Source organism: Balaenoptera ricei, chromosome 9 (genome assembly GCF_028023285.1).
Source record: "Balaenoptera ricei isolate mBalRic1 chromosome 9, mBalRic1.hap2, whole genome shotgun sequence".
In the NCBI taxonomy this organism is placed as follows: Eukaryota; Metazoa; Chordata; class Mammalia; order Artiodactyla; family Balaenopteridae; genus Balaenoptera; species Balaenoptera ricei.
In genome coordinates this window covers 114,050,013-114,068,216 of record NC_082647.1, presented here as the reverse complement: position 1 = coordinate 114,068,216, position 18,204 = coordinate 114,050,013, and the positions used below count along the sequence as shown (strand labels likewise).

General features: G+C 43.1%; 1 protein-coding gene across 1 annotated transcript in view; it reads left to right on the top strand.

Moving 5' to 3' along the window:
* The window catches only part of ABCA13 (ATP binding cassette subfamily A member 13), a 326,117-nt gene that overhangs the window by 165,045 nt on the left and 142,868 nt on the right, over nucleotides 1-18,204 (top strand). Inside the window, 1 exon segment of the mRNA XM_059932550.1 lies at nucleotides 2,228-2,318. Coding sequence (XP_059788533.1) covers nucleotides 2,228-2,318 — 91 coding nt within the window.

Below are 18,204 nucleotides of genomic sequence, written 5' to 3'. Positions count from 1 at the left end.
TATCTTGCCAATAAAAGTAACCTCATCGGATCTAATGGCACCTCATGGCTCGTCACCAATTCGGAGGATTCAGACTCCTCTTAGGAGGACTCTGACCCCAACTAAATCACCACATGCACTGAGAACGCACGCCTCCCCCTCCTGCCGGCTGCTTCTCTCCTGGCGCCCTCTCCCCATCTTCTCCTGGGGGTTGGGGGCTCCGCAGAACACCCAGAGCCAGTCAATACCTCTGTGCTCATTTCTCTAAAAAAGCAGTCAGGATGGAAGTGCTGTCTACAGAAATCTGAAGCCCAGGGGCACTGCTGCCTTGGGGTCTCAGCTGGGGCACGCTGAGTGCAAGACCCACCCAGCGGGGAGGCTGGAATGGCTCAGGGCCAGGCCCTTGGGGCTCTGCAGCCATGGGCAGAGGGGGGTGTGCATGTGGTGATGCCGCCAGAGGAGAGCGTGGCCCACGGGGATGTGGAGTGAATCATGGCTGAGCGGTGAGTGAGGAAACTCGCTGCCTGCTTCCCTCTGTGCCCCGCACCTCACAGCCGTCATGCGCTGAATTAGCCGCCGTTACTGTCATCCCGGTCTGCAGACGAGGCGTGAGTCCTGTGTCTGCAGTGCATGGCAGGCCCCGACCTTTGCCGGGCGTGGAGTCCCTGCCTCAGAGCCCAGCGCCGTACCCCTTCTCCATGGGGATGTGCAGCTGCAGGGCGGCCTTTATGCACCAGCCACGTGGCCTCTCCTCTTCGCCCCGCCCAGGATTTATGGTAGGGATGCCCTCCCGCCTCTGCACAGGCCTGCCCCACCACTGGCAGCTGCCCACGGGCTCCTGTCCTCACACCTCCTTGACACTGCGCACACGCTCTTCCACCTCACTTGTGCTGATATGGGGCGCAGTCCTTAGATTTGTAAAAAATTTTATCGAAGTACAGTTGATTTACAATGTTGTGTTAGTTTCAGGTGTACAACACAGCGATTCAGTTATGCATCTATATGTATATACATATATATGTTCTTTTTCAGATTCTTTTCCATTAAATTACAAGATATCACAAGATAATGAGTATAGTTCCCTGTGCTATACAGTAGGACCTTGTTGTTTATCTATTTTATATATAGTAGTGTGTACATGTTAATCCCAGACTCCTAATTTATCCCTCCCCCATTTCCCCCTTGGCAACCACAAGTCTGTTCTGTGAGTCTGCTTCTGTTTTGTAAATAAGTTCATTTGTGTCATTTTTTAGGTTCCACATATAAGTGATATCGTATGATGTTTGTCTTTGTCTGACTTACTTCATTTAGTATGACAATCTCTAGGTCCATCCATGTTGCTGCTAATGGCATTATTTCATTCTTTTTTATGGCTGAGTAGTATTCCACGGTATATATGTACCACATCTTCTTTATCCATTCCTCTGTTGATGGACATTTAGGTTGCTTCCATGCTTGGCAACTGTAAATGATGCTGCAGTGAACATTGGGGTGCATGTATCTTCTTGAACTAGAGTTTTTGTCTTTTTCCAGTTATATGCCCAGGAGTGGGATTGCTGGATCATATGGCAGCTCTATTTCTAGTTTTTTGAGGAACCTCCATACTGTTGGCTGCAACAACTTACACTCCCACCAACAGTGTGGGAGAGTTCCCTTTTCTCCACACCCTCTCCAGCATTTGTTATTTGTAGACTTTGATGATGGCCACAGCCCTCGGGTTTGAACAGTGAGGCTGGGCTTCAGCTTCCTGCACTAACCAATTAGCGACTTCAAGCCAGTTTCTTAGATGAACCTGTTTAGGTAGCGTGGGGTCCCGTAGCCTGTATAGACAACGGTCCAGTGGAGATTTTTACACATGGTCCCACCCATGCTGAATCAGCAGTGAGCCTCACGAGTTCATTGCCTGATTCATCCTGAATTTCTAAGATGCCAGGACAGTGTGTCATAAACTCCAGCTGAATTGGATGTGCTGTGCTATCAGCCTTTCCTTTTCCTGCCCACTCCTTCCTGGGGACTTGCCCAGAACCAAAGTGCCCTGAGGTTCACTGTCCGGCTTCACTCACCTGTGTGTCCTGCGGGCAGGACTCGGTGGCCTTAGAATTATGCCCATTAACTGAATGACCAAATGAAATATGATGGCTGTTTGGTGAATATTGTCATAATGACCCAGTTGGGTAACTGAGGCAAAAAAAGTACAATGTGGAAAGGAACATAAAGTAATGCAAAGCTCTCTTCCATTTACAAAAAGGTGTTTCTGAGTCTTTTGCAAGATTCCTCGAAGCAATGTGACGCTGCCCCAGGGACAGAGTCGGCGCCCCCAGAGCCTGTCCCTGGTGTCTGTAAGTCAGAGGATTTCTTTGAGTTTCTGCTGGAGGGATTATGCCACCACCCTGACCAACACCCCTTATTTTAAAAGTTGAAGAGAAAGAGATTAAACACAGTGAGAGGTATAACTGGAGAGAGGCAGAAAGCTTGGCGTTTTATCCTGACCTGAATCAAGCAGCTGTGTGTTTGTGGGACACTTTACCTTTTCTTCAGAACTTATTTATCATGTAAACGATGTCTCAGTATGTAAAGTTAGAATAATGGAGGCAGTTTGTCTTGTTTTCCTGCCTCACAAACAAGCCAGTCTGGCCGTATTCACGATGTGCGTCTTATGTGCAGGCACTTTGCTGGGATGGGTTTATGTGCAGAAGAATCCTCATGTGAGTCTTGTCTCCCAGGAGCCTCTGTCCACTTGGAACCAAAGTGTGGTCTTAGGTTTCGTGTGCAGGTCTCCACGCACAGGCGTCAGCCGTGGAACAGAACCCCGGTGTGTGACTGCTCCTCAATCAAGCCAGTTTTTACCAGGTTTACTGGCAACAGCGCAGCAAGGAAGGCAGAGCTGGACTCCAGAGGTGTGGAGGGCGACAGATCTCAGAGCCTTCCACAGAGACTCCAGGCCACCAGCCGTGCAGAGCCGCGAATAAATGACCAAAACTAAACGTGTCAGGATGTTTGCCAAACTGCCTTCTCACCAGAAATGTCTGGTTTTCCATTGTCCCCACTTGCTCCCCAGCTCTTGGTACTGTCAGGTTTGAAAAATACGTATTTTAGGCTCGTGATTGGTTTGTAGGGGTCTCTCAATGTGGTTTTAATTTCTTTTTCCCTAATGATTGATTATGTCGGGCGTATCTTATTCTAACAGCTTTACTGAGATATAATTCATACACCACACAGTTTGCCCATTTAACGTGTACAGTGTTACACGTGTTCTAATTTCATTCTTTTACATGTAGCTGTCCAGTTTTCCCAGCACCACTTATTGAAGAGGCTGTCTTTCCTCCATCGTATAATCTTGCCTCCTTTGTCGTAGATTAACTGACCATAGGTGTGTGGGTTTATTTCTGGGTTTTCTATCCCATTCCATTGATCTGTGCTTCTGTTTTTGTGCCAGTATCATACTGTTTTTGTATGTAGCTTTGTAATATAGTCTGAAGTCAGGGAGCCTGATTCCTCCAGTTCTGTTTTTCTTTCTCAAGATTGCTTTGGCTATTCAGGGTCTTTTATGTCTCCATACATATTTTAAGATTTTTTGTTCTAGGTCTGTGAAAAATGCCATTGGTAATTTGATAGGGATTGCACTGAATCTGTAGATTGCCTTGGGTAGAATAGTCATTTATACAATATTGGTTCTTCCACTCCAAGAACATGGTATATCTTTCTATCTGTTTGTATCATTTTTGATTTCTTTCATCAGTGTCTTATAGTTTTCTGAGGGCAGGTCTTTTGCCTCCTTTGGTAGGTTTATTCCTAGGTATTTTATTCTTTTTGATGTGATGGTAAATGGGATTTTTTCTTGAATTTCTCTTTCTGATCTTTCATTGTTAGTGCATAGAAATGCAACAGATTTCTCTGTATTAATTTTGTATCCTGCAACTTTACCAAATTCATTGATGAGCTCTAGTAGTTTTCATGTCATCTGCAAACAGTGACAGTTTTACTTCTTTTCCAATTTAGGTTCTTTTTATTTCTTTTTCTTCTCTGCTTGCCATCGCTATGACTTCCAAAACTATGTTGAATAATAGTGGTAACAGTGAACATCCTTGCCTTGTTCGTGATCTTAGAGGAAATGCTTTCAGCTTTTCACCATTGAGTATGTTAGCTGTAGGTTTGTCCTATATGGCCTTTATTACGTTGAGGTAGTTTCCCTCTATGCCCACTTTCTGGAGAGTTTTTATCATAAATGGGTGTTGAATTTTTTCAAAAGCTTTTTCTGCATCTATTGAGATGATCATGTGGTTTTTATTCTTCAATTTGTTGATGAAGTGTATCACACTGATTTGTGTATATTGAAGAATCCTTTCATCCCTGGGATAAATCCCACTTGATCATGGTGTATGACCCTTTTAATGTATTGTTGGATTCAGATTGCTAGTATTTTGTTGAGGATTTTTGCATCTATTTTCATCAGAGATACTGGCCTGTAATTTTCTTTTTTTGTGGTATCTTTGTTTAATTTTGATATCAGGGTGATGGTGGCCTCATAGAATGAGTTTGGGAGTGTTCCTTCCTCTGCAATTTTTTAGAAGAGTTTGAGAAGGATAGGTGTTAACTCTTCTCTAAATGTTTGATAGAATTCACCCGTGAAGCCATCTGTTCCTGGGCTTTTGTTTTTTGGGAGTTTTAAAATCACAGTTTCAATTTCATTATTTGTGAGTGGTGTGTTCATATTTTCTATTTCCTCCTGGTTCAGTCTTGGAAGGTTATACCTTTCTAAGAATTTGTCCATTTCTTCCAGGTTGTCCATTTTATTGGCATAGAGTTGCTTGTAGTAGTCTCTTATCCTTTGTATTTATGTGGTGTCCATTGTAACTTCTCCTTTTTTGTTTCTAATTTTATTGATTTGAGCCCTCTCCCTTTTTTCTTGATGAGTCTGGCTAAAGGTGTATCAATTTTGTTTATCTTTTCAAAGACCGAGCTTTTAGTTTTATTGATCTTTTCTACTGTTTTCTTAGTTTCTAGTTCATTTATTTCTGCTCTGCCCTTTATGATTTCTTTCCTTATACTAACTTTAGGTTTTGTTTGTTCTTCTTTCTCTAGTTGCTTTAGATATAAGGTTAGGTTGTTTATTTGAGATTTTTCTTGTTTCCTGAGATAAGATTGTATTGTTATAAACTTCCCTCTTAGAACTGCTTTTGCTGCATCCCATAGGTTTTGGAACATTGTGTTTTCGTTTTCATTTGTCTCTACGCAGTTTTTCATTTCCTCATTGATTCCTTCAGTGATCCATTGGTTGTTTAGTAGCATATTGTTTAGCCTCCACGTGTTTGTATTTTTACAGTTTTTTTTCCTTGTAGTTGATTTCTAATCTCATAGTGCTGTGGTTGGAGAAGATGCTTGATATGATTTCAATTTTCTTAAATTTACCAAGACTTGCTTTGAGGCCCAGCATGTGGTCAATCCTGGAGAATGTTCCATGTGCACATGAGAAGAATGTGTATTCTGCTGCTTTTGGATGGAATACCCTATACATATCAATTAAGTCCGTGTGGTCTAGTGTGTCATTTAAGGCCTGTGTTTTCTTATTGACTTTCTGTCTGGATATCTGTCCATTGATGAAAGTGTGGTGTTAAAGTCTCCCACTGCTCTTGTGTTACTGTCTATTTCTCCTTTTATGGCTGTTAGTATTTGCCTTATTTATTGAGGTGCTCCTATGTTGGGTGCACATGTATTTACAATGGTTGTATCTTCTTTGAACTTCATATAAATGGAATCATACAATATGCACAAAATTATGTGCTTTTTTCCTGTATGTTTTGTCTCTGAGATTCATCCGTGTTATGGCTTGTGTAATTTCTATGTAGTAATATTCCACTGTATATATCAAAATTCATCTCTGTTTTATATAAAATTTTTATTTTAACTGGGCATAGGCATTATTTTCTCTTTTCATTACTAGAATTTTGCCTAAAGGTTTAATTTCTGAGCATTCATTTTTTATGTTACATTAGTTAATGACTTTCATATGTACAAACAAATGTAAAGAAAATATGATTATGCTCTTATAGACATTTTGTCATCATTGAGAACTTAGGATAATTTACACTGAAAATGTATTGCCTCCAAATATCCTCCTCATTTTGGTCATACATCTGTTTTGAAAAATGATAATTTCATGTTCTGAATTTGGGGAACATTATGAAAATCCATGTAAATATGTTAGAAATAGAACATATGCAAACAAGCTAATGTTACTTGCAAAAGAGTAGTATTTTAAATTTAAGAAAGAACCCCGAGGAAAGAAAAATTGTAGTGTTTTCCATTACCATTGTAAAATATGATATAAAAATGTAATGTATCATTGAAATTACAAGTTATGGAACTGGAAAATACATCATTTAAAAATCTATTTAAGTGTTTCATTACTAAGAAAAAAATGAGTCCAGGATGCATTAAAACAAATTTGGTACGAGATTGCCTACATTTACCAATTTTATTATATATCTGCAAAATCCTCCCGTACAGCTCCACATGAGGCCTGTACCTAAGTAAAATTATACTGCTTCCTGGAAGTAATTTTATCAAAATTCTAGATCAGGATTTTGGAGACCATGTGTTTTAATGTCTTCTGGGTAAAACGCTTTAGTTACTTTGCTTTGTTTGTTTGTTTGTGAGATCCACAGTAGGGAAAAGTGACTTCTGGAATAACGATTTACAGAATCCTTCCTCCTCCTACGGATATCCTAGAAACTATTATTTGTCATGGATTCCTACTCCAGGGGGCCCTCACCCACAGGACCTTCTCTCTACACATGCCCACGTCTTCAGAAACAGTCTCCCACAGACAGCTCGCCAGTAACTCAATTCTTGCTTCTCTGAGAGATTGGTAAAGGCAAAATAAAATATAGAATAATAAATTTTTAACCACAGGGGCCCTAGTGGCTCCACAGAAATGAGTGGTGAAGATGGAGCCCTGGGGCTGCACGTCCGTCCTGTGTCCTGTGTGGTGAGGCAGGCATGGCAGCCGCCCCTGTGTGGAGGCACCCAGAGGGCATCAGACACTGCAACCCGCGTGTTGTGTGCATGTTCTCTCTGAGTGCTCACATCTCTCCTGTCTCCACGTCTGGGCGAGGAGGCTGAGGTTTACAGTCATCCCATGTGTCTGCCTGCCCACCCTCAGCGGGTCCAGCAGGAAATGCCCTTCCACGTGCAATGCCTGCCATTTCAGTCTCTTCAGATCCTTTATTTTTTTGCAAAGGCGAGGGTGGGGCTCCCAGGGTCACTCGGCTCCAGCCTTGCGCCTCCCACCTGGAACCCGCTGACCCCAGGGCGGGTGAGTGTCCCCTTGGCCACAGGCCTCTCTGCTGTCCTGAGCGGTCACATCCCTGCAAGGATCAGCGCATGTGGCTTTCACAGTTTGACCAGGCTGAGTTCTCTTCAGTCATTTGCATGGTTCTCACCTTCCTCCTGGAGGTTCATCCAGTGGTGCCAGGTGATGGAGATTCTCAGGACGAGCTCTCAGCCTTCCAGCCCTGTCTCCCAGGGGCTCAAACTCTCCTGGTTGCTGGGAAGCCGACCCTCCTCACGGCTCTGTGCCCCCGCATCAGAGGAGCCCCCTTCCTGCACCACAGAGACCACTGACCTCTGCCCGCACAAACCTCCTGTACCCGTCCTCTGCGCCCCTCTCCTTGTCCGCCTGCCCAGGTGAGCACGGTTCCTCAGCCCACGACGAGTCCCTGCCCACCTTCTCGGCAGAGTCCTTTCCTCTGTGTTTTCAGTCTCTCCCATCTCCTGGGTCTTTCCCATCCGGACTTACATGTGCTCGTGGCGCTTCCTTTGAGGAAAAAAGTGGCACAAGACAAACAGGAACTTCCCTCCAAAGTGCCTCCCGTCCAGAGACCTGCCTGTCTCCTGGGTCACAGCCGGGCCCCCTCCTCACACGTCTGGGCCACTCGCTGTGTCCTGCTCCCCTGCCCCTCACCTGGAGCTTGTTCTCATTCCCCGGGGGCCGCTGTGCCGCTCCCTTTGAAGGCATCACTCCTGACCTGTAAGTGGTGGTCAGCCCCCGCTTTGTGCATGAAACTCCCTTTCCTGGGACTCGGTGACGCCACATGTCCTCGGCCTCCAGGTGACAGCGCCCCAGAAGCCCAGGCTCCACGCTCCATGCTCTGCCCACGGCGGTTTCGCCTCTGCTGCTGGTCCCCGTGGCTCTCGGGGCAGCTCTGGCCGCCCCCGGGGCTGTGACCGCCTGCTTGCAGCTCCAGCCAGGAGCCTCCCAGGGCCCTGTGTCTACGTGTGGTCAAGCCCAGCTCGCGATTTCCCCCGGCACCTTTCTCCCCCTCAGAGAGCATCATCTCTCTCCACCTGGTTTACACGTCACCCCCTCTGCTCACCCCAGATCCCACCCATCCACCCTCCACTGTAGCCAGCGGCGTCTAAGTATTTGATTACAAGCTCCTCACTTAAAGTTTTCCATTTTTCGGCACCAAATTCTGCCCGCAGGCCCAGACCCAGAGGACCCGGGGCCGGGGCCTGCCTCGCAGTGTCTGCGTTGTGGCCCAGCTGGATCCTGTCCATTCTCGAGCCGATGGGGCCCCGTCTGGCCCCCGGGACCTGCGCCACAGCTCCTCTGCTGCCCCCGAGACCCCTCCCCTCCCCGTGTCTCGGAGAGAATCCCTAGTTGTTCTTCCGTGTGTGGTTGAATTTTTCCCTTTTCAGAGAAGTCTTCTCTAGTTGCACAGACCAGGCCGCACCCCTGTTCTGGGTGCTCAGGGGACCCTCTTACCCTTGCAGCACCTGGAACAAGTTGCACTGAACTGTGCTTCTTTTCCCCGACACAACTGCCAGCCCCAGGGGACGGGCCCGGGGCTGTCCTACTTACTGCTGTATCCCAAGCACCCCACGCAGCCCCCTTGCATCATAGACGTTGAACACGTTTCTTGCCTAACTGACCAGACGGTACTTCGGTGAACCCATGGCCCTGCACTGGAGGCAGGTGGTGACCATCCGGCCTCACTTGGGCCACCCCAGGCTTCTGGTACCCGTGCGTCCCTATGCATGTCTGGTCTTTGGAGGAGCAGGTCCTGGGACAGACAGCTCACTGATGTGTCACAGCCCCAGCTGCTGTGTTCAGGATATAGTTTTAAGAGAAGAGAGCTTTTTAAAAGAATTTAAAAAAATCACCCAGATGCTTTTGTGTGTGTGTGTGGGATCTAGTTCCCCGACCAGGGACTGAACCCATGCCCCATGAATTGGAAGTGTGGAGTCTCAACCACTGGACCATCAGGGAAGTCCCCTGGGTGCTTTTTATTTTTTAAACTTTATTGTATAATTGATATAAAAAAGCTCCATATACTTAATGTATACAGTTTGATGAGTTTGTGACAGCATCACTACAATCAAGGTAGTAAACATATTCACAGATCCAAAAATGTTCTCGTGCATCTCCCTCTTTTTTTTTATGTGTGCTAAGAACACATGACGTGAGAGCTGCCCTCTCAGTAAACACTTTAAGTTGGCTCTGGGCACAGTGTTGCCTGCACAGCTGTGGAATCTAATCAATCATCTTGCTTAACTGAAACTTTATACCCGTTGAAGGACAAATCCCCTATCCCCTCCCACACCGTGGCAACCACAATTCTATGCTCTGTTCCTATGAGTTTGACTAGTTTACTCCTCATATAAGTGGAATCAAAAGTATTTATCCTTCTGGGTCCAGCTTATTTCACTTAGTGTAATGTCCTCCAACTTCACCCATGTTTTCACACGTGATAGGATTTCCCTCCTTTTTTATTGCTAAATAATATTCCATTATATATACATATATATATATATATATGAGTATACAAGGCTTCTAACTTTCCCATATTCTTGCCAAAATTTCTGCACAGCAAAGGAAACAACAGAATGAAAAGGCAACCTACAGAATGAAAGAAAATATCTGCAAACCATATATCTGATAGGGGGTTAATATCCAAAATGTATAAGGCACTCCTACAACTCAGTAACAAAGAAACAAATAACCTGATTTAAAAATGGGCAAAGGACCTGAACAGACATATTTCCAAAGAAGATGTACAGATGGCCAACAGTTACATGAAAAGATGCTCAACATCACTAGTATCAGGGACACGGAATTCAAAACCATGATGGGCAACACCTCACGTGTGTTAGGATGGCTACTTTATATATATATATATATATATATATATATATATATATATATATATATATATATATATATATAAAACAAGATAACCTGATGTTTATTAAATTGGCAGTTTCTTAGGCCCAGTTTCCGCAAAGTTTGATTCCAAAGACTTAGACATTTACATTTTTAAGCAAGCACCCCAGTTTCCTTTGATTTAGGTGGTCTGTGGTCACTGCTATGAAAAACACCCTATAAGAATCTCTTTAAGCTCAAATTTGATGTGAAACTTCACAAATCCATCTAATGGAGAGTGAATCTGGGAAACCGTTGTTTTCCGCCTGTAAGACTCTGCTGTGCCTTCTTTCTAAGAAGCCGTATTTCCACCCCTCCCCTGCCTTGTGAGATCTGAGATTGCATTGAAATTCTTATAACTCTATGTCTGTCAGCATCACTTTACCTAAACTTCTTTTTTCTCCCTCAATTTAATCCTCTGTATTTCATTCTTTTTTTAAACAACTTTATTCAAGTATAATTTACATACTGTAAAATTAACTGATTTTAAATAGATAATTCATTAATATTTAGTAAATGTACTGAGTTGTGCAGCCATCACCATAATGCAGTTTCAGAACTTTTTGTTTGTTTGTTTTTTATTATTATTCTTTTATTAAATTGGAGTATAGTTGCTTTACGATGTTGTGTTGGTTTCTGCTCTACAGCAAAGTGAATCAGCCACATGTGTACATATGTCCCCTCCTTCTTGGACCTCCCTCCCATTCCCCGCACCGTCTCAGCCCTCTAAGTCATCACAGAGCACCGAGCTGGGTCTGTATTTTATTCTTAATTGCTCCTTCCTGTGATGATGGGAAGTGATTTTGGCAGCGATTAATCTGGAGGACTTGCAGCCTCTCGTTTGCTTCCTGAGACCATCCTGTTTGCACAGCCCATCCTACCCGGGAGGCCATCATTCTCTGCCTCTTCAAAGAGCTGTTCCAGATTCTGTGTGTCTCCTAGGCTTGGCTGTGGCGTTAGATGCAGAGCTGTCTTTTCTTCTTTCTCCGCATTTCCTCAGACTTCAAACACATGCAGGCGAGGTGGAGAGGAGACGTGTCTGCTGCCAGTCATACCCGCCAAAGAAAGTTTGTGTGCCGCGTTCGCTAAAATCAGCAGAGAACTGACGGCGGGTGCTTTGCAGAAAACCGTCTACCAGAATGAAAATGGAATTGAAATAGACTTGGGCGGGTTAATGCTGGTGGCAGGTGCCAGAAAGCAGCAGCTTCCGCTGGGGCCTTGGGAAGAGGGGAAAGTGTGTGGAGACAGAGTTCTCGCCAGCGTGCAGATCAGACCTGCCAGAGAAGGTGCCAAAGGTTGGTGATGAATAGTTACAATCCTCACTTCCTGAACTGGAATCGCATCTTCTCGTGAAATATTTGCCAAAGAATGTGTTTTACTTCTCTGAGGGTAGTCGCTGCCTCAAATTTAACGACAGGACAACTTGGGGAAAGCTTTGTGGGCCTGTCGGTCTTCAGGAAGCTGAAGACAGACATGCCCTCGAGGGCACCCTCCTCCACACTCACCTCCTGGCCGGAGCGGAGGGGCGTTGAGCCGGGCATCCTGAACCGGTACCTCCGTTCCCTCCTCCCTGATGGCATGAGATGCCGTGGAGTGTCTGAGCAGCTCTCTTTGCCTCTCTTAAAACCACGAACTCATCTCTTAGCCTCATCACCCACTTCAGCATTCTTGTTTACACTGATTGAAATCAGATTGAGATGGACCCACCACTGGTGGCTTGAAGACGGCTTTGCATGAGGCCCACCAGGCATGACTGTCACAGCTGAGAGAGGACGTCGGGGGTGGGGGGCCTGGGGAAATGCACAGGGGGTGTTTCCCAAGTAGGAAGAATGGCCTTGGGGTGGGGTTGCGGGGGAGCCTCAGCTCAGTGAGGTGAGAAACAGACGGGGGTGGTGGGTACAGCATTTGGTCAGCGTCCATCCGTCCCTCATCCATCTGACCCACGCAGAGCAGAACCAAGGCTGGGGGCCAAGGCTGAGGTCGTGATGGGGGTGCAGCAGGAAGTGTCTCCGGGTCCTTTTCCTAACCATCCATTAGAACTTTGGGGGGAGCTCAGGTTTGAAAACCCAGGTGTGAGGCTGCTGAGAAGCTTCAGGAGGACCTGTCTTTGGTGCATTTAAGACAAAACCCAAATTCTGAGCTTGCGACCAGCCCAGGAGATGTATGTAGTTGGTGGCAGAGCCAAGCTGTACCCTGGTTGTCTGAACGTCAAGTCACTATCTTTTCAAGGCAGGTTTAAACAAAGGGGTTTCAGCAACCTTTAAATTATTCAAAAAACGTGGCTAGGTGTAAGGGATGACCCTATTCCAAAGTGAAATCCTAATTTGATTCTTTTAACATTTTGCGTATCACAATCATAATGCTTTAAAAAATTTTTTTTTATTGAAGTATAGTTGATTTATAGTGTTTTGTAAGCAAAGTGTAAGTTTTGTACAGCAAAGTGATTCAGTTATACATATACATACATTCTTTTTCATATTCTTTTCCATTGTGGTTTATCACAGGATATTGAATATAGTTCTCTGTGCTATACAGTAAGACCTTGTTGTTTGTCCATCTTGTATATACTAGTTTGCATCTGCTAACCCCAAGCTCCCAGTCCTTCTCTCCCCCAAACCCCTCCCCCTTGGTAACCACAAGTCTGTTCTCTATGTCTCTGAGTCTGTTTCTATTTCATAGATAAGTTCATTTGTGTCATATTTTAGATTCCACATAAAAGTGATATTGTATGATATTTGTCTTTCTGTCTGACTTACTTCACTTAGTATAATCATCTCTAGGTCCACCCATGTTGCTGAAAATGGTATTATTTCATTCTTTTTTATGGCTGAGTAGTATTCCATTGCGTATATGTGCCACATCCTCTTTATCCACTCCTTCGTTGATGGACATTTAGGTTGCTTCCATGTCCTGGCTATTGTAAATAATGCTGCAGTGAACATCGGGGTACATGTATCTTTTCGAATGGTTTTGTCTGGATATATGCCCAGTAGTGGGTTTGCTGGGTCATATGGTAGTTCTATTTTTAGTTTTTTAGGGAACCTCCATACTGTTCTCCAGAGTGGCTGTATCAATTTACATTCCCACCAACAGTGCAAGAGGGTTCCCTTTTCTCCACACCCTCTCCAGCATTTTTTATTTGTAGATATTTTGATGATGGCCAATCTGACTGGTGTTAGGTGATATCTCATTGTAGTTTTGATATGCATTTCTCTAATAATTAGTGATGTTGAGCGTCTTTTCAACAATCATAGTGTTTTTCAAAGAATCAGATCAAGGATATATATCTGTATAACAATTGGAACCTTCAGTGGCTTTTCATGTAGAAAATTACTCTATCACCTATTTTTTTCTTTTTTTAAGAAAAATCATGTACAAGAAAATAGTATAGTTGTTAAAAGAAAACAGGTAAAGCATCAGAAAAGTTGGGTAATATAGAGCTGTGAGATTATTACTAAAACAATTTAGATAAACATAGAATCTACTTGTTAGCTTTTTAAAGAATTAAACATAATACTCTTTTTGCTTTTCAAAAGCAAGGTTACAGTAATCTAGCATGGTTTTAAATATTGTATATTTTTATATTATCATGTTAATATTTAAGAAATAATTGTATTTTGGGTTTTATGTCATATTAATAAGCATACCAATGTGTCACAAAATTTTTCCTTTCACTTTTTTCCCCTCTTTTTCGATTTTCTCTTTTTTCTCTTTTCCTCTCCTTCCCTCCCCTGTCCCCCCCCTTCCTTCCTTTCTTAATAGGAGGATATTTGATTTTGTTAGTTTTTCTTCTTTAAATGGTATGAATTATTATTCATAATTCAGTCATAATTTGCATAAATGTCACACAATTATAGTCTTTACCAAGACAAAGATTGGGGACCACCCCACCTAAGCCTTTTGTGCTCTGAATGGGGTCACTGGTGGCACGCTGCCTGTACAGACGTCAGTGTGTCCACGTGAGGTTGGGATTCCCGAGTCCTGGTGCTGGGACACATTTTCAACATTAATGCCCATCTGCAGGTGTTTATTACCTGTTTGATTAAAAGCCTAACCCCCAGGAGCCATCCAGCACTGTTAGTTTTCCATACAGCTTGCTGATTCTGTTTTCTGGATTGGTGAGAACAGATGAAATCATTTAAGCCTTTTCCTGTCTGCTAATGATTTTGAAGTCCCAGGTCATGACTGGGGCACAGTAGAAAATGTAGTCATCCCTCAGCATCCTAGGGGGGATTGGTTCCAGGACCCCTGTGAATACCAAAATCCCTGGATGCTCAAGTCCCTTATATAAAATGGTGTAGTCTTTGCATATAACCTACACACATCCTCCTGTATGTTTTAAATCATCTCTAGATTAGTTATAATACCTGATACAATATATACACTCAGTAAATAGTTACCAGTGTGTGACAAATCCAAGTGTTGCTTTTTGGAACTTTCTGGAGTATTTTTTTTTTCTTGAATATTTTCTGAGGCAGATACAGAGGGCCGGCCATATCCCTAATACCTGATGTGTTTCTGTCTCAGAATCTGTGTCTACTCCAAGGAGATCCTCCCCACGCCGGGCACCCTCCCTGCCTGTCAGAGAACACCTTTTACTCCTTGAATTCCTGGCAGTGGCAGCCCCTTGGAGAAGTCTGACCCACTGTTAAATACAGTACACTGTGTTGGTCATGGTTAATTGTCATGTTTCGTTACGTTTGACTCTATTAGAAGACTAAAAGCTTTGAGAACTTTATTCAAAGAGAAAACCTAAGGAACTAGCATAGCACTTACACATAATAAATACTGTGCTTTGTTCTCCCAAATTAACTCACTTCACAATTTCTCCTGAACTGGGTGTATTTATAAATAAGTGAAAGGTTTGAATTACATTATTTTAAAGATCCACTTCAACTCTAAAATTCTCTTAACTCAGTGAACAAAGAAAGATACTATTTCTGTTTCATAAAATCGTGCATCTCCCAAATAAGTATACAGTCTTTACAGAATAATTATTGATTACAAGATGCATAAATACTCATTGTTCAAAAAACCAGAAAACTGTGAAGAAAAAAAGTAGCATGATCTCACCACACAAATTAATAGAAATCTTTAATAAGTAGGTTGAAAATGTATATAGTACTTTGACTTTTTAAAAAAGATATTTATTTATTTATTTACTTGCACTGGGTCTTAGTTGTGGCAGGTGGGCTCCTTAGTTGTGGCTCATGGACTCCTTAGTTGTGGCATGCGAACTCTTAGTTGCAGCATGCATGTGGGATCTAGTTCCCTGACCAGGGATGGAAGCCAGGCCCCCTGCCTTGGGAGCATGGAGTCTTATCCACTCCGCCACCAGGGAAGTCTCACTTTAACTTTTTGAATCTAAAAAATCACTTGGTCAAATTCAAATAGTGTATAGAGTGTAGAAATTATTTCATAAAAGACAACAACTTTTCACTAAAGTATATACACCAAAACAGTAATAATTTTTCTAGTTTAATATTAGTATTGTTAGTAAATTATATTCATTCTACATGTATTATTTTGTAACACATTTTTCTCCATTGAGTGGTTGTATTTTAAATTGTTCAATTAATCCCCCCTGTGTCAGACAACTTCTTGCTGCTATTTTCTCTAAGATGTAACAGACCACCTTATTTGCTATATTTGATGAATTTCTATTGCTTTTTGACTAACACAGCTCTTGGTTTGGAATTAAGCTGATCAAAGGTGGTTCATACTTGCTTCCCCCAGAAAGACTGAACAGGTCTATTCTCACAGCAGCACTGTTAAGAAGGCCCATTTCCTAAAACACTCAGTAACAGTAGGGATGAACATTGTTTTTAATCCTTACCATATTGATAATCTGAAAATTTATTTTCCAGATAAATTTTCTTACATGAAAATATCTGATTTTTCAATAAACATATATTAGTTATTTTGTAGTTTTTTCTTTTAAAGGAACTGCATATTCAGGCATGCTGTTCGCCCAGTTTTCTTTTGGAGTATTCATTTTTCAAAAATTGACTTGAAGGCATTACATTTTTAATGCTTTGTTTTAAAATCTTCACGAATATTTGGATGAACTTGGCAATGTGGAGATTGCATTCTGGCGTGGATGCTGAGTCTTTAAGTAATCCTTTAACAATTGAAGCCACCTGACCAAAAAAAAAAAGTCTTTGGACATCTTCCCTAAGCAATTTGATGGTCAGTGTAAATGGGAGTGAATAATTATGGATGTAACTGGAGTCCTTGAATATAATTGCACTCATAAGTCAAATGAGACAATTCATAACAATTTGGTCCAGTATTTCAGTTTTGTCTGTTAAATTATTCATATGAATACTTTCATGAGTTTAGCTGTGAATATTTGATTGGTGGTTGGATTCATGACATCAACTATCTTAGCTCTTCATTTTTCCAATTGTGTCTAATTAACATATATGGGAAGGTGGGGAAAATTTGTTTTTCTTAATATAAGAAACACCTTTCCCCACGGACTTACTGAGGCTGTCTGATGAGCATTTACTAGGACTGGTAGTTTCATAAGTGTGGTAATAATAATCCTCATTACCTCAAGGGAAAATACTACAAGTTTCTATTTTACAACTGGGAGAAATGGTATCCAGAGAGGTTAGGTAAGCTTCCAGAAGTCACACAGCATGTTGGTGGCTGAGACTGGATTCAAATCCCGGTTTACGTGGATTGAAAGATGGAGCCGTCCCCACGCCACAGTGACACTTGTGGTGGTCCCCTCTGGAGCACGGCCAGAGGGCACAGGGCCATTGTCTGACCCGGGCCCCGCTCCTCCATCACCAGGCAAATCCACCACCCAGATGATCACGTGCTCTTTCCATTTTGTAGCACCTGCTGTGCAGACAAAACCCTCTGTGACTTGAACAGGGGTTTGCAGTCATGGCCTGCGGTGCACGTATGTGAGAAGGCGCACAGCGTGGCAGCAGCTGCGGTGGCCAGATGTGCAGTCGAAGGAGGCTGACCCGAGGGGTGTGGCTTCCAGTGGGCAGTGACCAGATGTGTGGTGGAGGCACAAGCCCCCGGGCCCACCGGTGGCTTTCAGGTCCTCTTGAATGGAAACGGTGAGGCGTCTGTCTTGGTGGAGAAACAGCTCCTGAGCCAGAGGCCGTGAGGACAGTAAGCAATCATCTCAGCAGTCATTTTGGAATCTAGGGGTTTGGCAACCAACAACATCTCAGTTATTTCTTCCTGAGTTAGATAATTCACGTAATTACCCTAATAGGTCTGCATACGTAATGCCATGCGTCAGTATTATCCCACATTAGAATGTCCTAAAATGATCAGGAAGGGGGTATTTGGTATTCGTGTCTATGAAGGATCAAATTTAGCTTAATATACCTTTTCTAGCACTCGAGTCTCTCTATCTGCTGATTTAATAACTGCTTTATGAGAGTTATATATGAATCATCATTAGTTGTGCATTAAATCAGCAATTCTTTAACCCAGCTGAGCATCGGAATCCCCCGGGAAGTTTTCATTTTCTTTCTTTCTTTTTTTTTTTAAAGCAGATTTTAATCTCTGAGTCTGTGAAGATCTGATTCTGTCTGAGGTGGGACCTGGAAATCAGCATTTAAAAAAAGGTACCCAGGTGAATCTGACATGTAGTTGGAAGTATTAACCACTATTTTCACCACAAGCCCAGCCTCATTAGAGAGTGCTGCTTGTTTTACAATAAAATGTTGCTTTGTATCATAATGTGCATCTCATCATGTGACCTTCAGTGCAGTAAAGGCTGTCATCCCTAATCTTCAAAGCGTCTGGTAAAGGGCTTCACCTTCTGCCACCTGCCACGCGTACTCAGCACTTCACACAGTTATTCGCCGAATATGCCACGCTGGTTAATAGCTCATGTGCTGGTCTTTAAACATCCAGATTTTCTTGACTGCCTTCAAACATCTCCTGGTGGGTCTTAAGGATTCTGCCTAAATGTCCCCACTTTCCCCCTAAACCTCCCAAGACTGCGTCTTTGATTCCAATCCTTGAAGCTCTGCCCACCTCATTAC